This window comes from Aptenodytes patagonicus, chromosome 6, assembly GCF_965638725.1.
Source record: "Aptenodytes patagonicus chromosome 6, bAptPat1.pri.cur, whole genome shotgun sequence".
NCBI classification, from domain to species: domain Eukaryota; kingdom Metazoa; phylum Chordata; class Aves; order Sphenisciformes; family Spheniscidae; genus Aptenodytes; species Aptenodytes patagonicus.
This window is the reverse complement of record NC_134954.1, coordinates 50,854,113-50,876,055: the sequence shown is the minus strand read 5'-3', so window position 1 is coordinate 50,876,055 and position 21,943 is coordinate 50,854,113. Positions and strand designations below refer to the sequence as shown.

The 21,943-nt window shown below is 39.1% G+C and overlaps 1 protein-coding gene across 5 annotated transcripts in view; it reads right to left on the bottom strand.

Moving 5' to 3' along the window:
- LNPK (lunapark, ER junction formation factor) overlaps positions 1-12,687 on the bottom strand; it is a 44,196-nt gene extending 31,509 nt beyond the window's left edge. The window contains exons 1-5 of one of the 5 annotated variants that reach the window (XM_076342569.1): positions 12,631-12,687; positions 8,677-8,758; positions 6,793-6,837; positions 5,400-5,587; positions 1,933-1,991 (exon numbers count right to left, since the gene is read on the bottom strand). In XM_076342569.1, the coding sequence (XP_076198684.1) occupies positions 1,933-1,991; positions 5,400-5,587; positions 6,793-6,837; positions 8,677-8,703 (319 nt within the window). In that variant the 5' untranslated portion in view covers positions 8,704-8,758; positions 12,631-12,687. The other 4 variants (XM_076342573.1, XM_076342570.1, XM_076342571.1 and 1 more) reach the window with 4 other exon arrangements.
- Between the last annotated feature and the right edge of the window lie 9,256 nt (positions 12,688-21,943).

Here is a 21,943-nt window from a genome sequence, read left to right as displayed (position 1 = left end):
TTAATAAGGTACTCCCTCCACCAGATTTTTACATTTATATTAGAACACAGCCTCTCATGTAGCCCCACAGAGATTAACACCTTGAAATGTACTGCAATGTAGTATGGTACCATGCAGCCAAACAAATAGCACAATATGGTCAGCTGTTAACAGTTACTCAAGAAACAGAAGCTGCTTTCGGTACATCTTCAAGCATAGCCTCCCACAACACAATGCAAGTAGTTTAAAGTGTGGGCATTTGTTTCTGACCACTTTACCGCCTGTGTTCAACAAGAACCTCATGAAACACCTGCCCCTCCAAACGTGGCCAAATGGCAATTACTGCAAAGTGCTCTCAAGAAACCAATATATCTTATCTTAATTAAACCTACAGAAAAAAAAATTCATACTAGAGAAGTCAATACCTGCAAGATACCTCATTATTTTCACCACACTTAGGACAGATCAGCCTAAATCTTCCTCAACAGTTGTTTGCCTGACCAGTCTTAAAAGCTGTAATTCCGTAATCTTTCTACATTACCTTTCCAAGTGTTTCACTAGGAATTTTCCTCATTTGGGGCACGGTTCCCAAAACCGGTGTATGCTGGTTATCCAGCACAGAGCTTTACAGTATTAAATAATCACCTCCGGTGACTCAATGTGTTATATTAACTCATCCCAGAATAAAAGGCTAGTTTTGAGTCACTCAGTTGCCAGTTTGCTCCCTCAGCTACATTTTCTCCTGCCTTACTGCTGTAACTCTTGCACTGCGCATTTGATTTCTCTTTTCCAAATATAGGACTTGTATCTTTGAGGTAAAACACTTCATTTTTACCCAATCTCTGGAACAATGCAGAAATAATTCCTTTTGGCATGTTCTACCATCTACTAAAACCCTTTATACACAGGTTCCACAAAAGCACTAGACTTGCATGTATACTAAAAACAGCAATATTTAAGTAAACTAGAAAAACATACATACATTTTTTTCTTATCCAGCCATGAAATGCAAATATATATTCGCCTTAGAAATGAATCACACAGCACCACAGAATATATGGACAATTTTATTTCTACAGAAAAAAAATGTATGTCCTATGCTTGCATATCAAATGCAAACATTAAGTTTAAGAAAAATTCCAAAAGTGATGTTTAACTCATAAGCTGTCACAAATTAAATACATCATGTTGTTCTGCAAGTCATAAAACATAGTGCAACACTGAGGTTTTCCTGTATTATTGCTCGCATCACCATGAGATATTGTTACAGGCTGGACTGCTTTTAAAGAAAGCCTCAAATGAATTCTAACTACTGCAGACAAGTGCCACAGATGCAGTTTTTAAATTTTGCATTAGAATGAATCTGCATGTTCTTTAACAACTTTTTATATATATTTGAACACCTGTATTACTTTTTTTTGTTACATGACTCCCAGTTTTCCTTAGCTCTCAAAACAGCACAAGCATACCTGCTTATCCCTTTTCCACTCAGGAAAACACAAGCATGCTTTGGAGAACTTGGGAGAGAAAAGCTATCTTGACAAATAAATTAAACACATCTGCTATAAATATCTTCCCTTATACATAAAGATAACAGATTAAGACTGCTGAAATACTTGCAAGATGCAAGTATACTACTATTGTTTATATTTCCTTTTCCTCACTCCTACTTCTACACTACATTTTATTCCATTACACTTTGAAGCATGCAAAGATGGAGAAAGTTAACACAATTTTGTAAGCAAAGTGAAAGATTAAGCAGTTTCCTTCCCGTTCTTTCAAGAACTGTGTGGTAGAAACAACAGTTTAGCTAATGCTACCCATTTCAGCATCAACAAAAAGGCTACTCTTCTTTTCCTGGAAGCCAAATTATCCAAAATATTTACATTTTCATAGCAATCATCATTCCCAACTAGTTCCATATTCTAAAAAAAGACAGAAAAAAATACTTACTATTCCTTTCTGTCCTTTTGGAAAAGAAAAAAATGAGCAGTGTTCTTATAAACCAGATTCTTTAAAACAGAAAGAAGAATTATATTAATTAAAATATATTACAGCAACCATTTCTGAAGTCATTTAGCAAACAGGGTAACGCAGCAGACTTCCCAGATGAGATTTAACTTTGCAAATACAAAGAACAGAAATTTTCAAACAATAATTATACAGAAAACTAAAAATTAAAGTAGTATCTTGTTGACAAGACATCAACACTGATCTAAATAAAATCCTCCCACCTATTAAAATTTAACCAAGTATTACTGTAGGTAGAAATACTAAGGAAGGAGCAGCAAGTAACATCATCGCTTGCTAAAATGTTCAATGGGAAGTTTTTAAAATCAAGGTATGTGCAGCTAGCTGAAAATTACTTAGTCATCACCTCTTATTTGATAGATTTATGATGCATGTTATCCAGAAAACCAAGCTTACCAGCTAAGGCCCAAAATTAAGACCCAGGAGATTTGTGGGAAGAATTCAATACCAATGAAAACCATGAGATACAGCTGTTGTACAAATGCTCGCCCAAGCAGAGTTAACTGACCTGACTCCTGGCGATTTTACAGAGCTCTGAATTCACTCAGTTTCTGTAGTGTTTCAGCTGACTTAGCTCAAACAATGAGGCAGTTTATCTGTGCTCAAGATAAAGTTAAACTGATCTATGATCATTTTACATTTGAAAGGTCTCTCTGCAATCATCAGGACTTCATTTATTTTAAAGCTTAGAATTGCTTATAATTATTAAGTCGACACTTTTCCTGGCAAGTTATTCGGCCTAAGCCAAGTGGCAAATCTCATACTTCAAGCCCTTCAAAGCATCTTAGCCAAAACCCTCCTAGTGCCAAGCACTATACAATAAAACCTAAAGTAACAATGTTTCATTTAAGGAAAAAAAAAATTCTTAAAGGCCAGAAAGGTTCTCTGTATAACAGCTAGCATAAGAAAGTAGGCAAAAGGCTGTAATATTTCAAATGGAGTTTTGACTTAATTCATAAGAACATCTTTTGCATTTATATAATGGCTGCCCAGTTCAAAATGCTTTCAATTATTAACAACACAACATAAGTTAGGTAAGTTAGACAACTGGAATGCAAGAGTAAACTATCCAAGGCCAGAGAAACAGAGAAAGAAGTTTAACTCTATTCCAGGTTCAAAGATGTGCTGTAATAACTACTTAAGAATACAGTTGGCTTTGCCCGCTTACACAATGCAAGATGTGTCTCTTCATAAAGTATCAAAAGAAATAAATGCTTTACAGAGTTTGAATTGCCTTAAAGACAATGTTACACAGGCAAAAGCATTATTTCTTTCTTACTGTATGCTTAATAAAGAGTCTTCTATCTAAAGCTGTATTCTAAGCTAATAGATATGTGGTAGGACTTCATGAAATAAAAAACATTTCCTCTTTAAGAACTTGGAGGTGAAGGTTTAATAGCAGACCATTTCAGACCAATTTTACAAAATAAAAACATATTTCTCTGAAACTCAGAACATGCAAGATGAAACAGAATCTAATTCAAATGAAAATCATTTCAAGAAGAGCACCCTGCTAACATGCTAATATATTTTTTCAACTTTTCAGATATTTCAATATACATTTAAAATCAATGATGCTATATATTCCTGGAACTTAACTTGCTCTACCAGCATCGGTAACCTGCTGAGACCCCGAGGGAATGACCTAAGGCAGAAATAAGTTGGTGACTGACTGCAGGCTGGAAAAGGCAGACATATTCCAGTTTGATTAGGGCTGAAAAATCTCTAGAGCTATTACTGGGCGGCACCAGGCATTCAGCATGGAGTCACCTCTTGACCGAGAATAAAGATAAGCTGGCAGTTGCTTGCCATTCATATCTGCCAAAAAAAGCTGAAGGGGAATAGCTTAAGAGAAAAATCAGATAAACAGTTGCAAGTCATAAGAGAACAACAGTCTAATTCTAAATGTTAGTAAGCCAATATCCAATTCGGAATTTTACAGAAACCCACCATTCAAAAAAAAAACCAAACAAGAATTGGAGGACAAACTAGAGAATAAAAATTAAATGTGAAAGTTTACACCGCAGCCCTCGAAGCCATCACCTTCAGTAAACTTATTCTTTTCTACACTAATGCTAACACACCTAAGTGAAGGGAGGCTGGTAATACTTCCTCTTCTACAAGCCTTCCCTGTTAGCATGAGCAAGCCTCACATACTAACAACAAAGATTTTCAAATCCTTGTCCTTAAGAACAAAATCAATTCATATTGCTGCCAAAGATTAATTTGAGCTTTAATTTCTATATTAATCCTTTCCAGTCAAGACATTGCTGCCCATGTATCTTCTCCACAGGATTCAATAACAGCAGCATATTAGTACATTATGCGTAACACAGTATGACATACAAAAAGCACCTTCAAGTATTTTTTTTGCATGTTATGTTATGCTGACCCACACTAATCAAACTTGCAAAGCCTTAAATATTTACATTTGACTTTGCCTTTCAAGCCTAAAGCTAGGGCACTGACAAGTCATGTTTTCATACAAAGATGCTGTGCAAGTATGGACAGTATTTATGATGTTCATTTCAGCAAATTAGTAAATGCACTGTGCTCCCCATCAGCAGGAAAGATGCTCAGTAGGCTGCTTCTCCTCCTTAATGGTCTGGGGGAAGGGGAGGCAGGGAAGCAGCCGTTTAGTGAGGTGGGAGCCCATTTCGTTATTTTTAGAAAAGTAGTTTCCTTAGAAAACAAAAGCCACTCGTGAGGATGAGCAGCAAATCATCTTAGTGGAACAAAAAAGTAGACAATACTGTCTCCTATTCACATCCAATGATGTTAGGATATTTTATGGTTGAAGAAAACAATCAATGATTTTCCAGAAAAACAGCTAATTATGTAAAACTAGTCCTCAACATATTTAGGCTGATGACCTTTCAAGTCTCTTCTGTGTTAACGGTCACCTAATATGTAAAAGTAAGTTTCTCCATTCATTCTTGTATTTTTTTCCCCAATTTCATACACTGCATTTTACATACAGGCAACATTCCTTAGGTCACTTTCATGTAGTAGAGTTACTTTTCCAAACAGTAGTAGAAATAAAACCCAAGATAATGCTCTTCTGCTTATATTACATTACCTTGCAGCTGTTCAGATACAGGTCTCTCTCTAGCCCTAGTACAATTTTGATAAGCCACGTAACTTTAGATGCTAACATCTTTTGATGGTAAGACTTAGTTCTACACTAAACCCAGACCCATGAGAGACATTTCCCTCAAAGAAAGTGTCTGCCTAACTATTTGGATTTACTTTAAAAGAAAAAATTCAGCAAGTTATGACAACTCAAGGATTGTCAAAAGAAAACCCAAACCCCTGCTGAGATGTATTTTCCATCTCCTTTTATCTAAGAGACAGCAGTTAGAAAAAAAAAAAAAGGCGTATTTACTCACATCAATGGAAATGCAAAAAATGGAAGTGTCATAATCAACCTCGCTGTCCATTCATCAGGAAGACACCACAAATATACAATTAAGCAGGTGATAAGGTAAAGAAGTGAAGAGTAGAGAAGAAGCCTTCCAACCCATAGTTTCTGTAGCCTCTGATTTTTTTCTCTAAATTCTTCTAATGTCTGTATTTCCTGTAAATAAATAGGATTCAACCTTATTAATGAAATTAGTTGGTGGTTTTACTAAGCTGCCTTTAAGTGTTTGCTAAAATTAGCCATATCAATTTGATACTCGATTAGAAAAGTCAAGCAGCTTTTTGATAAATGACAATATTTGCCCAAAGATAACTTTCATAGCATAAATACATCACACTGTTAAGGTTATGACATGGGCCACTTGCACTGTATTAGCAGTAACACATCGCTATTGGGAAGAAATATTACAAATCAGCACTTTCTCCTATTTGTAACGCGTTAGTATATTTGGGACAAGTGGAAAATGCTAATGGCTTATGAATGGCAGTCTTTATGATCTCATACACCACTACCAACCACACTTTGCATCCTAAAACTTTCATCAGGCACCTGTGGAATTTCAAATGCTTCTAATACTTTTCTACTAACACGGGAAATTGCTGAAACCTCTCCGTCATTTCACATATTTTCATTTCAGTATTTTCCTCACATTAAGAGTGAAATCCTGAACATCTGAATGATGCTTTTGGCATATTAATAAGTGATCAAGCAATGCTCTGCTATGTTACCATTTTGACTGCATTTCAAGTGACAACAAGAGTACTCGCACTTTCATTAAAAGGAAAACAAAAAATATCAACAGCATATTTCAAAACAGTTAATTTCCCCATAGAGTACAGACATCTGTCACAAATTCTGGCTAAAAATCACAACTGATTACTGAACCGCCTATTCAGTTATTCTGCCCCTGACCTTACTTACTACCACTACAGTTACAGCTCTTACATTTAAAACCATACATTGAACCTTTCTAATGAGCCTGATGAATGGAACTTTGCATTAGTGACATTTTCCATTACATGAGAGTTTAACCATTAGTTATAATTAAATTGTGTAATCAAGCCAACTTCACATTCATTCCCATTTCAGGCTCTCTAAATAAATATTTAAACTGTAGTTTCTCACTGTCTATTATATGGTATAGTTTGGGGTTTTTTTAGATGACTAATAGTAAGGCGGGAAAAAAGGTAGCAGTCCATCTGAAACTCAGAATCTCAAGTACATCCAACTCGAATAATTATCAAAATAATTTAAAATTCCATGACAGGATTTTACCTAATGTGAAAGAAATACATGGCCAGCAAAAAGGATGCATATTTCTAAACAAAAATCAAACAAAACACCAAAACGCAAATACATACCTTATCAATTTTTTCTAATACTTCTACAGTGGAAGGCTTTGCCTGCTTACAAGAGAAAGAACAAAGATGTTAATTTCACTAAAAAAAGTCAATATTTTGAGGATTACTGTACATTAACAGTTTTCTAACAAAAAGACATTCATAATAGATTAATATATTATCTATTTTACATAAAGGTAAGAAGTTTTCCTACTTTAATAGTGACAAATAGAAGGGACTAATGAATCACTATTTTACAGTTGGTATTACTATTAACTGAAGGCTCCTCTCCTACACCACAAAAGATGAAAACCTATACTGCATGTACAGCAATAATGGATGTGTGGGTAGGAAGCAAAACAAGGAGAGAATTGATGAGTGGAGGGAATAGGCAAAACAAAGAGAATATATACAGGAAGCCCTAACCTGAGAACTTAAGCTTTTTATTACTATTCATTCTACACAAGGACACATGCTCTAAATAAATTATAAGCAACTGCAAATAAGTGTTATCCCCTCCAGTAAAATTCCCCTTAGGAGCAGCTTGGAATCCATCTTCTAGGAATCCTTCCTAACTTCTGAGAAGTATAAAGCCACTATATACCCTCACCCTTCAGGCCACAAATTGAAAGACCATAGCCCACACTGCGTCACCACGAAAGCGAGTTTCTTTCTATTACACTGTCCTGGTTTCGGCAGGGATAGAGTTAATTTCCTTCCTAGTAGCTGGTACAGCGCTGTGCTTTGGATTTAGGATGAAAACAATGTTGATAAGGCACCAATGTTTTAGTTGTTGCTGAGTAGTGCTTACACTAGTCAAGGACTGTTCAGCTTCCCATGCTCTATCGACTGAGAAGGCTGGAGGTGCACGAGAAGCTGGGAGGGGGCACAGCCAGGACAGCTGACCCAAACTGCCCAAAGGGACATTCCATACCATGTGACGTCATGCTCAGTACATAAACTGGGGGAAAGCTGGCTGGGGGGGCCGCTGCTCGGGGACTGGCTGGGCATCGGTCGGCAGGTGGTGAGCAATTGCACTGTGCATCACTTGCTTTGTATATTATTATTATTACATTATTATTATTACTGTTATTATTATTTTATTTCAATTATTAAACTGTTTTTATCTCAACCCATTAGTTTTTCTCACTTGTGCTCTTCCAAATCTCTCCCCCACCCCACCGGGGCAGGGCGGGCAGTGAGCGAGCGGCTGTGTGGTACTCAGTTGCCGACTGAGGTTAAACCACAATATACACAAAACTGACATTTCACCTCAACTTTTGCCTTCAAAGGAGTTTTGTATGGGAGGCTCTGAAATCAACTGATAATATGCAAAGACAAACCTAGACTCGAACAACTCACACCTGCCAGGAGAGTAGTCAAAAACCTCATGTCTCTTCCTCAAACTCAGTACACCATTCAACAAATACAAGCCAATAAAAAGTTAGGAAGAAAGACTTGTATAGGTGTAAGTAGCTACCAAAATAATTGTTAAAACAGACATAGAATGACATTCTGAATTTATCCATTTTGACCTAAAATAGCCATCAATCTTTCAAGTCACAGATGCTGCTCTATCTATCCCAATGAAGCACCACAAAACTATTTAGATTTACAGAAAGAGTTAAAACTGTATTTTGATAAGTTAACCAAACCAGTGCCAGGCCTGGTACTGCAAAGGAAATAAAGGACAGCCACACAGTTTCACAGTTTAGAGATTTGGCAAAGAATATTTTTGGTCATTACATCTCACTACTGGACTTCCAAGTGACAAATTAATGGGAAAATTTTGGCACTAACATTCAATCAGCATTAACAGTCAATCAATACGCATTAAGAAAAACGTCTCACGTACTCCCACCTTCTAGACTAAAGATTATTAACTTGTCACGTGATTTTACTTACCCTCCATCTTGAAATTAATCCACCCATCTTCTGTTGTGGATAAATGTTGGCAGAGCTATCAATCTTCTACAAGAATTCACAGCTAGAAGTGAAGCATTAAGCATTCAGGAACAATCTAACTGCATAGTCCAAGATTCACTAATTTATTCCAATATCGAAAGGAATCAAAATATTGCATAAAGCCATTGCCTAGTTATCTACCTATATGTTATTTTAACATCCAGTCCTCTGTTTCATAAGCCATCTCGTAAGTCAGTTGATCAGCCTTGATGTGGCCAAACTTATTTTTACTTTGGAAATATTTAACCAGAGGGGAGTCCTCAAAAATAGAGGCACAAAATAACGGCTAAAAAAGCCACCAAAATCCTCCAGCAGAAAAACAATTTTAAAAAGCTTATAATTAAGCAGGATTATTTAAGAAACTGATTTCCAATTATTTCTTCTGCTGCTCATAAGCATAACTCTCAATGTTCCTTTCCAGCTGTCACTCCAGGCATCCAGCACTAATATCCTAGTATTCGTGAGAAAGTTCATCTCCAATAAATCTACTTCCTTTTCATGCTCCCATCAACAAGAACATATTGGATAGCACTATTGTTCTTCCTTTGTATAACGTCAACTAATCAGTTTCAAAGATTTTACTTGCTCTAGGAAAGCACTACATTGGCAGGTCTTCCCTGCACACAACGCACAGTGCAGGCGCCAGCACATCAAATGGCCCTAAAGCAATTCCAAAGGTGCAAAAGTAGCTCACCTCACCCTATACAGACCTGGAACCCATGAACAGCACTAATTTGATTATCTGGGTCTAGGTTCCTGAAACAAAAGTATAGCAACTTTCCATCAGCAGGTAGTTGGAATCAATTGACTTTGAACCTTAGGATGGCAGAATTTCTCTCCAGTCACTTAATTTACAAGTTTTTACCCAGTGAATGAAAAAGCTACCAGTTTATAGCAACCCCAACAGTAAACTAATGCTCAATCCCAACTAGGGTTCAAACCTTTTTAACTCGGGAATGAAACAGTAAGACTTATTAAAACAAAGCACTGATCCAGTTAGGCAGAAATAGAAGTGATTATTATCATGTTTATTAAGTTACCTTTGGCCAAAAATTGAAAGATAAAGAAACCCAATCTCAATCCAAATTTGTTTACCAATTGTCTGAGGCTGTCAGAACAACTTAATATAATATAGGATACACATTGCTCACTAGCACCAATGCTACTGTAGTATGGTAACCTCTTCACCTTTCAAGAAAGCCAAGGACTTCAGAATCCAGAACTACAGGCCCTATGATTTCAAAAACCAATCCTTAAAGATAAGGAAATCTGTATTTGAAATGCCGCCAAAACAAAGCTAGAACAGATGGACAAATTAGCTCTGCTGCTGCCAAATTACTCGCACAAAGGGGTGAGCTACAGAAAAAGCACAATTACCCCTTGGACTCTTGAGTAAATTCTCAGAAGAATCACTACTACAGCAACTCAGCTCAGTAAAACAGCAGCAATATTTTATTTTTCAAACACGCAATCTAACACTGAGAATTTTATACAACTGTCACTTTGCAGTTACAGGCGTGGTTTTGCATGACAGGTATTGCAGTAGATCTGAGCAGACACTTTCTTTGCAAATATTTCTACAGAGACAGATAGTATCTTTATTGCAAAACAATACAAATGCTATGTCAAATAGCCAATCAAGAAGTTTGTAAACTTAGCACAAGGTTCCCAAATCTAGTTTGCTTCCCTAGCATTGCCACTGCTGTTAGGAGCAACAGTAGCTCTCAGCTGTGGACGTACAGAGACATGGAGATGCTCACACGGCCTTTTTGTGTGCCATTTTCCTTCAGGCCATAGTTTGAGAACCTCTGCATTAGAAGTGTGAAGAGGATCTTTTGGGTATGGGTTATTCGTGAGCCATTGGTGACACCGACCTTTGTCAACAACACATTTACAGTAATATCTCTACCTATGTTTTTTAAAATATCTGGAAGAGAAACAGGTTTGACAAGTGTCACCATGCACATAATTTTACATGAACTATGATGCTGACAGGCTTTACGTATGCTGCTCCGCAAGTCAGTAATACTACCAAAACCCTTCCCCAAAGAGGTATTATGGGATTAGGGCCACCAGATTCACATTTACAGTTTAGTCACCGAACCCTTAGTTAGGAGATGGAGAATTTTCTATGATTTCTATGGAGCGCCTCAGATATCTTCCTCCCCTCCCTTCCTTCTCTTCTTTTTGACAGGACAACACAAATTGTCTTTAACTGCTTGAAACCCTCCTCATTCCTCCTCACCTGCCACTCCACACACCTACCACTCCTGCTCATGGTAAAAGTCCTCCTTCCACAAGTCTCCTTCCTTCCCATCAAATTATTGCACAGCACTTTTTACTTCTGAAGACTGCATTTCTTTAGCACAGAGCTGTCCTTTCCACTCACTAAGCACTGCTACAATTGGACTTACTTCCACCAACATTATCACTGATTTAATACACAAATAAGATAGCTGCAACATTTCCTAGCCCTAGGCTTAAAACAGACAACAAAAGTGTTAAAAAACACTTAACGTAGAAGCTTAAGAAAACAGTATTACCAATTTTATTACCCGACTCTCAGAAAAAAATTAATTTCCTGAGAGCATCTCCTCTACCTGAAAAAATATCCAATTTAATTAGTAAAAAGCAAAGTAAAACTGCTACAGTAAGAGTACCAGAGCAGAAAGTTCCTCTTTTGAAAGAGGGATGACTCATGCACAATTACAGAAGTCATCCACCAACCTATTCACCCAGATGGAGAAAATAGTTTGATGATCTCATTACATTTTTATCAAGTCAGTCTCAAATTTCTTCAAGCTTGTTGTTGATGTTTTAAGATGAAAAGCTCTCCAAAAAAAATCAAAGTCTCCAAAATAAATTTTAATAACTGACATGCTGAAATTCAAGACTGAATAACATCAAGACAAGTCACATTAAAAGAAAAAAGGAAGTTAGAAACTTGAAATCAAGGTTTTGCGTACAGGCATAGAGACCTTTCCCCCGAACGAGGGGGAACGCTCTTTAAGTGAGGTTTTTTGTAAACTTAGTGACTTCATTTTACATATTTTCAAATATTTACCGTTACAAGGAACACAAGTGCTACCTTTCAAACTGAATCTCCAGTTCTGCTCACAAAGTTTCCACCCAAAATTCACGTTCTCCCACAATTTACTGACCTCAGAAACTTCCACAATGACCATAAAAAGTTTCTCCAGTTATGAGCGCCATGGACAAGGAAACAAGCAAAACAAAACCAGGAGCATCACCCACCGTCTACTGCTAGCCTGTCCTAGAACCTCTCAGTTAAAACAAGAGACTGAATTTTCTTCAATTTAAACTTCGTTTTCAGCTGTTTCTGTCTGGACGCATCCTGCGGAGGTCCTATGCTTTGTAAAGCCTTAATTAAAAAGACAAATTAGTTCCCACACAGAAACTCCAAAGCGATGGAGCAAGGAGCAGGTGGGTCAGGCGCTTTTTTTGAAGCCCAGCCTTGTTTTGAAGCCTGCGAGAGCGGCCGCCAGCGGCCCGGGGAGCGAGCCCGAGGGCAGGGAGGACGGCGGCAGAGGTCAGCCTCGGCTCCCGGCGCCTGCCTTTCCGGCCAGCCGCCCGGTCAGCCGAGAAAACCCCACGATTCCGCCGCCCCTCTGCTTCCGGGCGGGCGGGCAAGGCGCCCGCCGCCCCCTCCCCGCACCCGGTAGCCTCCTCTTCCGAGGCTGCGCCCCGGCCGGCCGCCGCCCCGCTCCCCAGCGGCCGCCCGCCCGCTCTGCTTACGGCCTCCGGGGACGCGGGGCCCGAGCCGGATCAGGGGAAGCGCCGGGCGCCCCTCTCCCGGCGCCCCGCCCACGGCGGAGTCAGTCCCTACCGCGGAGTCGCTCGGGGCCGGGCCGCTCCTCCCCCGCCAGCACGCACCTGCCGCGGGCCGGGCCGCGCATCCCGCCGCCGCCCGCCGAAGGAGGGGCCCGCCTCTCGCGGCGGCGCTCCCATCAGGCCCCGCGCGGCCCCGACAGCCAATCAGCGCCTCGCTGCCGCGGGGTGCGATGGAACGGGGAGGGGTCGGGACGTTGTGTGGGGCGGCGGGCGGCGGCCGAGGCGCGCCGGGGCGGGGCGGGGCGGGTTGGGCTGGGCGGCCCGGCCCGGCCCGGCCCGGCCCGGCCCGGCCCGTGTGGCAGTTCCCAGCCGTGCCTCGGAGCCCGGTGCGTCCGGGCGGTGGCACGGTACCTCGGGGGGCTGTGCCGAGCCAAGTCGGAGCGGGCGGGTGTCAGAGGCGGTCACCGCCGTCCCGCCGCCAGCGCCGGAGGGGCTGGGGAGGTCGAGCCCGTCCTCCTGCGGCTCTCTCTGGTACTTATTTACAGAAAAAAGAGTGTTTTAACACTAAAACCTAGGAACATGAGGGTCAAACTGTCGTGCGAAGGTTTGCAGCGGCCTCCTGACGCTCTCATGTTCAGCCTCTGCCAACGAAGCAGGTGCCGACAAAGAGACGCTACCCTGCATGTGTTTTCTCGGCGGCAGGCGCTGGAGTCGCCTCGGGGTCACAGAAGACTGCTCTCACAGTCCCCTTCATTCCAGTAGGCAACGGTTGAATTTTCTTGGAGAGAAGCAGCACTCTATACTTCTTTAATTTACATTGCTGTAATAACAGTGCCCTCTTTCTTGGTGCTCTACTTTATCAGTATTATGTCCTTTCTTGGCTGACAGCCGTCATCACTTGTCCCATGCCGAGATGACTGAGGAACAGAGAATACTTGTTCTGTTCACACTGTCTTTCTCACAAGGTCTTCAGTGCCCTGCTCAAAAGTTTTACCGCTACGGCTACACAAGTGGGAGCACGTGCACGGATGTGGAAGAAAGTCCTTCAGAGTGCCCTGAAGTAGAAGTTCCCATGCAGAAGCTGTATACCTTCAGCTGACCCTGCAATGTTGAACTCGGATGTAACAAGGCATGATAACACAACCTATAAATGTTGGCATTTTTCCAGTCATGGTGGGTTGACCCTGGCCAGCAGGTAAACACCCACACAGCCTCCTTCTCACTCCCCCTCAGCGAGTTGGGGGAGAGCCTAGGAAGAGTAAAAGAAAGCAAGCTCATGGGTTGGGTTAAAAGACAGTTTAGGAAGTGAAGGAAAGAAAAAAAGTGATGCAGGGGAAATAACTCACCACCTCCCACAACCAGACAGATGCCCAGCCGGTCTTCCAGCAATTGTCTGCCCTGGAAGACAAAACCCCCCACCTTCTTATTCTGCTGCCCCAGTTTTATTGCTGAGCATGTTACATGGTATGGAATATCCCTTTGGCCAATTTGGGTCTGCTGACCTGACTGTTTCCCCTCCCAACTTCTTGCCCACCCCCAGCCTACTCACTAAGGGAGCACAGCATGAAAAAGAGAAAGCCTTGACAGTGTGCAAGTACTGTTCAGCAATGGCCAAAACATTGCTGTGTTACCAGTGCTGTTTTAGTCACAAAATCCAAAACACAGCAGCATATGGGCTGCTATGAAGAAAGTCAACTCCATCCTAGCCAGACCCAGTACATCAATTTTAAAAATAGTTTAAATCCAAACAGAATAGGCAAGGCTTTTAGGCCAGGCGAGGATAAACAAGATATCCCACCACCTTTTCAGGCAACACAATCAGCGTCATGCTTTAAGTAGTAGAACTGCTGAGTCTGCTCATCTGCCAGGTATTCATTCTTATTTTTGTCATTGGGAAATTAATTCTTGTAGTTTCTGCCGGTGTTCAGAGTGAATCTTGCTACTCTACATTATTAGCTAGTTCTAATATCAGCTAAGTAACAACTTTAGCTGCAAATCATGGTCTAGAATGGCCTTCAAGTAAGTTCATTCAAGGTAAGTGGAGACCAGTGACAAGTGGCGTTCCTCAGGGGTCAGTATTGGGACCAGCGCTGTTTAACATCTTTGTCAGCGACACGGACAGTGGGATTGAGTGCACCCTCAGCAAGTCTGCCAATGACACCAAGCTGTGTGGTGCGGTCGACACGCTGGAGAGAAGGGATGCCATCCAGAGGGACCTTAACAGTCTTGAGAGGTGGGCCCGTGCGAACCTCATGAAGATCAACAAGGCCAAGTGCAAGGTCCTGCACATGGGTTAGGGCAATCCCAAGTACAAATACAGGCTGGGGGGAGAATGGATTGAGAGTAGCATCCTCTACTGAGAGGATGTCTTCCTTTTTGGTTTCAGATGAAATACAGCTATAGTCCACTCCTGGTTTTGATACTTCAGAGTGGTGTGTTGCTGGAGAGAAGCTGATTTAAATCTTCATCTTTAAGCTAACATTTTTAAGCATACCATCTTTTTCCATAGTCTAGCATAGTGTCCACTTAAAATAAACCCAAATAATGACGATACTATATTTAAAGGCTTTTTGAAATGCTATAGCAAATACTGGCATCTCCAAGAATCTTCTCCCTTTTTTTTTCCAGAATTGTCATAAACTTTTTCAAGTTACCACAAAATCCAGCCCTGATTCAGGGATGAACCAGAATTGTGAGGGAGATCCCAGGCTGTGCTCATGTCCTTGGGCCCTGTTATAGAACTGGTCTTTGTGCAGGCCTCCTCCATGAAGTTCTAATGACTGCTATACAATTATGAATCTATTTAACTGGTAGTTTTAGAAAGGTATTATTAGCTAACATTATTGAGCTTTACATGCAGATAAGTCTCTCAGCTTTGTGATATTACATGATAGCATGCAGCTACCTGTTTGCTTCAGAGCCAAGATCTACCCAAAAGAAGAAATGGTGCCCATGTTGCTGGTGAGGATAAAACCATAACTTTGAATCAGTCAGCCTAAAAGTTTCATTAATCTGGTTCAAAACTGCCCCCTACAGAGTATTTAAAACTCTAAATAAATTCCTTTCAAAATCCTTCATTATCAGTGGGATTGGTGTTTAACCTGATTCTGCATAACCTCTCTAACAGCAGAGTATGTCACCAGAATTTCCCCCAGCATCATAGACAGCATTTAGGGCTTTTGGTCCCTCTATGTGCAGAACATTGAACAATTAGTAATGAACTTTTTTTAATATGTTTTGGTCTCACACCGAAGAATGTTTTGCCTTCAAGAAGAGTTTTCCCATGGTAACATTCATAACACTCATATATGTTAGGAATATATGTAGCCTAGTAGTCTGATTTATTTTTCTAAATAAATGTATGGTCCTACACATCCTTAGGAAAATGCTATCTGGTTAAGAGAAGCTTAGCTTTGCTAATTTGTGTTTACTTGAGGTTTTTAATTAGGCTTCCAAAGTATGTGCAGCATTCTCTTAAAGTAGACCTTTTTGGACTTCTCTGGCTAGTGAGGCCATGTAGTTTAACTCATTTAGATGCTGGGAAAATTTAGATGTTGAAGCAGAACCATTGTCTACATTGCAAATGGAGATGTGACTGCAGCAAATGAGGGTACGTAGATAGCTTTAAGATCACTTAAGATCCACTACCCATACCACTATTGACTATGGTCTGCGTGTGCTGCCATCTCACTGATTTTTTCACCACACTGTTAGTCAATGCAGTTTGAGAATTAGGTGCTGCTGTATGCTGCATTGCTCAGACCGAAACTGGGGTACTGTGCCCCAGTTACTCTGTTTCGGTTAGCCGTTCTGTGCTCATTGCTGTACATCACAGGGGATTCCTCAAGAGCACAGCTTTGTTTTAGGCCACTTCCTCGCGCCCCGTGGGCACCTCAGTGATTAAAGCAAGCCCGAGCTGTTAGGGACGCAGTCCAGGCACTCCTCGCTGCGGCTCTGCTCTCCACCTGCAAAGATACTCTGTCGCCACACGGACTTGGTGTCGGCGTTTGGATTGCTGCAGCATCCTTACATCCCATCCTCAGCTGAACATACCACAGCCAGTGGTGTTAGCATAAGCCAAAACTGGATCAAGCCAACGATGGATCGTGTTTCTCGGGGCCTGGACTCTGATTCCTCTGCATCTTGAACACAATGAGTGCGTGCTGGCATTTCATAAGTGACACATACATAGTAACTAACACACATTTGTGAATGTCCTGTGTAATTCAGCTTCAGTTAAAAAAAAAAAAGTTAATAATATATTTGATAAAGCAATATAGGAACATTTTATGTTTTACCAATACAGGAAAATACATATATAATTAATAACTTCCTTGTGTGGGCATATCTGTAGTAAAAGTTACATCAAACCTGCACTTTATTCCTAACCGACATGACTGATTGCGATGACTCCAGACTATTTTCTTGTCTTGTTTTGTTGCAAGTTTCAGTTAGGACTAGGACTGGGAAAAGAGCTTGAGAAAATTTTTCAGATTCCAAGGGACTGACAGAGCCCTCATAGAGGGTACTGGTGAGCTGGAAAGAGTTCAGGCCTGAAGTCATGGGGCAGATATAACTTGGAAGCTGCAAGAAAGGCTTAAAAATGGATTAACCAAATAAATTGTGTTTAATTCATGGCATTTTAATCATTTCAGAGCATACAAAAAAGGTGGCGTTCCCAAGGTGGGGTGACTTTATTGCCATATTTTGGCATGATGTGCTTTAGAAATGCTCTCTGCAACAGCAGTACTGAGGAAGGTATTGTAGCTTTGATTTAATTTTTTATATGCAATAGTATATGCTTCTTTTGATGTTCTGATCCAACTGTAATATTTGTAGTGTCAGTTGTCTGCATTGTTACAATTGACTCTTATTCCCTGAGCTTTTTGGTATTTTATCATGTAGGGCATTTCAGTGCTCCAGCGCTTTCAGGAAGTCCTTTGCATCTGACTCTTCCTGATAAATTACTACCTGAAAAAGAAATACATAATCCATCAGGTCAAAAGATATCATTTCAAGTGAATGGCTCATATAAAAATCTTTTAACAGTGGCATACAATCATCAGAAAAAGCCAAGATCAATTTTTCCATTCCATAAATTATTCTTGTTGTGATTAAGACCTTTGCTTTTCATTAATAGTAATTATTATTATTATTAATACTATTATTACTATTACTAACTATTGCTTTTGCTATTGCTATTGCTATCACTATCACTGTCACTGTTACTGTTGCTATTACTATATAACTATTACTTATTAGCAGTACAATTATTACTACTATTATTTTGCTGATTATTATTCTGTGGCAAAAATGTAAACATTTAAAAGCTTTAAATCAAAAAAACCTCTTAGTGTCTTAAACCTCTTTGTTGATACCCTAGAGCGTGAACTTTTCCATACTTGAAAGACCATGAAGTTTAACGCAGGAATGGCAGTCTCATCTTCATTTGAGTACTATAAATCTCTGATAGTATGTTTAGGAACATGGTTAAACTTTGGATTATTTTTGTGGCACAATGAATCAGGAAAGTGATTTCTCATAAAACACTGAAACGTATGTGTTTGTTCTATCATTAAGATCTCATGAACAAACAGAAGAAGCCTAGTGTGAAATTGTCATGAGAAGCAGAAAGATGGTTTTGCCTCTCTTTGAGATAAGTTATGCTTCAAATCATGTATGAAGTTTTAGAAGCTGTTATTATACGCATATCAGTACATTCCCCTCCCTGATGGGCATGACTTCAAGCTTCTGACTCTTTAATGGTTATAATGAGTAATATATGTTTATAGTTAGAAAAATGACTGTATAAACAATAACTCAATGTTCTGTAAAAAAACATACTAAATCAATTTTCCCTAGTCTCCAAATGAAAGCATGATTATTCTCACTGAAAGTATTTGAGCTGTACTAATACCTAAGTCAGCTATATTATTTTTGCTTCCTGGAGCAGTTTGCTCTTTAAACAAATTAGGGTTCTGATTCAACAGGATTCCTCCTCTTTAATAAACACATAAGTACATCCTTAAATTTTATTAACATCTATTTCCTTGAAGGTAAATAAAATAAAGAATGCTTTCCAATAGCCTTTTTAATATGGTTGTGCCTACTGGGCAAAGTGGGAACTAACCCAACAAAATGAGGGCCAAATTATGAAGTAATTTGAATGAAACTCCCGTTGACCTTAAGAGGATTTTTACTTGATTAAGAATAATGGAATTTGGAACCAAGTAAATATGATTCAAGGGGCGAATGAGAATGTGCTGTTCTTACTGCAGCATGCCTCCCTTCCAGGGTGCTGCCTGTGTGTGCAGAGCACAGCCAAGTGCGGGAACGGTATCCCGTTTATATTCAACCTGACTGCGTTTTAGTGCTTTCTTATTAGTCAAGCTGGAGGAGATAGGCAATGAGAAGGAAAGTTCTAATTAGTACATATATTTTGCTTTTGATAACTGCTCAAAATGGTAGATAGAACATTACCTACGTTAAATGCCTTTCATACATACTCCTGATTGTTACAAGAGCTTACTTTAATGAAGTATTACATTTACACATAAAATTGTTTTCAGCAAAGTACCGAGAACTGGATCTGCTAATAAGCTTCATTCTGGTTGGAAACCAAACAGAACCGCAGAGTCCCAGAATGCCAGAAATAGGACAATAAATATTTTTGGCACAGTTTCAAAGGTGCATAATGCCAGACATAGACATGTAAAAATATGGCAAGCTCTACAAAGATTATAAAAGAAATAAAATCACAGTTCGTAACTCATATAATCATGTTAAATAGCAGGCTTATAAACCAAATCATATAACAAAATCCACATGTAAAAGTATCTGTGATTTCATTCAGTTAAAGATGACAAGGATTAGAACTCCCCTTGAAATCAAATATACATCTTGCAAGCTGAAGGACAACGAACAGTTGCTTTGTGTTCATGTTTAATGGTATAACCTCTGTTAGTCTTTTCACACACATGATTTTCAAATAATTTTTCAAAGAATGTGAAATTTGAAAGCATTCAGAATTTCAGAACATATTTCAGCTACTGAGTATCCTTTACTACAACTGTTACTGCTTCAAGTTTAGATAATTCAAGATCTGAATTTAGTCCCTCCACATGCAAAACTCCCAGGCAACATGATTTTCTTGTAGTGTGTCGTACTAGCAAATGTCTGAAACAGAGCTTGAATGAATTATATTAGAAGGATGTCAAAAAATATTGCTTATTCTTAAAATAAAGCTATTTCATTAAATACATATAGAAGATGGACAAAAAGCAGAACTTCTACTGTAATCTCTCCGATGACCTCAAATGATAGGATTCAAGGTCATTCCAAGCCTGCTTTGGCTACACAGAGGTGCCTAGGTAAAATAAATGTGTCTTGAATTTTAAAAACACATTTGGGGACTGCCATTTCGGAGCAGTGAGTTGGGTTTCTATTGCACAATTTTGAGGTACTCTCCACATTCCAGTCATAAACTGACCCATAATCAACCAGTGAAAATTAAGGCCAATAATAAAGCTGTAATGAGTCAAAGGTAAAGTGCAGATGGGATGTGGGGGAAGAGAAAAACCTGAAATAAAACTTCAGTTCTTTAGGCAAAACAAACCAGAATAAAATGTGCTAGAAAAGGCTCAATTTCCAGCACAAGTAGCACATCAAATTGAGTCCTATTGAGAATAAAGGAGGTTACTGGGAAATAGAAATAGCATGTAGTGAAGTCTAGGAATTTTGCTTTAGGGCAAAATATATATTTTTGTTATGTCTGAGTTATTTTATTAAATAAATATTAAATTAAGTAATATACATTTATCAATACTAGATCAGTTCTTTTATGCCAGAAAAGCAGAAAAAAAAAATACTATAATACATTTTATGCTTGTCGGTGATTTTAGTTCTGTATGAAGGATAGTCGTTTTACACATTCATTTAATTATCTTCACTGTAAGACAGATAGATGCTAATCCCAAACATCTTAACCTAAGGTACAATGAAAACTTACTTATTCTCATTTTGCTAGCTGCCTGTCTTAGCAATTTGTTCTTCAAAACATCACAACCTCTCTTCATTTTCACAAACACTGAGAAGATCGGTAACAGTATTTGGCACGTTGCTAATAAAACAGTATTGTCTTCTTGATGGCTCACCTGCTGTTTGTTTCTTTCCCTATATTTAAGATGTAAACAGTTTAGTGCTGTCTCTGTTTTATGCTTGAATGACTCATGGCTAGCAAATTGGGTCCTGGGATTCCTGGAAACTTCCACAGTGCAGCTACCCATCTCCTATTCTGTAAAGTAATGTACTAAATTATACCTATCTGATATATGTATTGACAAATCATAAGCTTTCCTATTTGGCTTGTTTTCTTACCCTTTGATTTACCAAGAAAACTTTCAGAAAGGTTTTGTGGGTTCAGGTGAGATACTGCAAGGGGTCTGATTTTCAGAAAGTACTAATTGTCTAACCTTTGAAAATCAAGTCTCTTTAAAATGTCTTGGGCTTGGCATCCAAGAGCAGAGGAATCCATCCATACTTGTTAGGTATTTTTTTAATCTTGACCTATGCATCTTCCTATTTTTTCTATTTTTTAGGAAAATAACTTCCGACGTATGCAAATTATTTTCCCTTTTTGTTGTAATATAACTAAAAGTTAACAGTAAAAATAAATCATTATATTATTGCTGGGAAAAGTGCAGGCACCACACATATTTCTAACAATCTATAAATGCATTCCTACAAACTTGTTTATTGGATAAGTCTGGCCGTAAATTGGCCAGGACACAGAACTTTATGTGAAAAGAGCAGAACATTGAACAAAAACATTATAAGTCCACAGTATTAGATTTAAAGTAAAGTAACCACAAACTCCTAAACATGTATCCCAAAACTCACAATCTTTATAATGAAAGGAAAAGACCACATCATATAACTGTCTTAGCCAGGCAATTCGGCATTTAACTTGTTTATTTTTCAGTTAAACAAAATCCAAATATCTCTGGGGAAGACAATGCTAATAACAAACATAACCACATAAGCTTTGTATATGAAATTCAATTTTAGCTTTAGTAGGGCCTGTCAAATTGGAAATTGTAGTAAAAAGCCAATAAACCTTAACCAAATTCTATCACACAGAGAGATTGGGCATTTTGTTTTTACCCAGTTTGCTCCAGAATTTCTGGTCTGATCCTGAGTCCTGAAATACTTGCATATTCCTCTGTTATTATTCTTAGCTTTGCAAGTAATTTACCATACTTTTTAATAAGGAAATTCCATCTTAATAGAAGAAATCCTGCTTAATGAGCACATTTGAGAAAACGAACAATGTTTGCCTTTTGTTTTTCTGGTGATGTTAAGAATTTTCTCGAGTATATGATTTCCTACTGTTAGAACTGCTGTTGCTTTCCCTAAG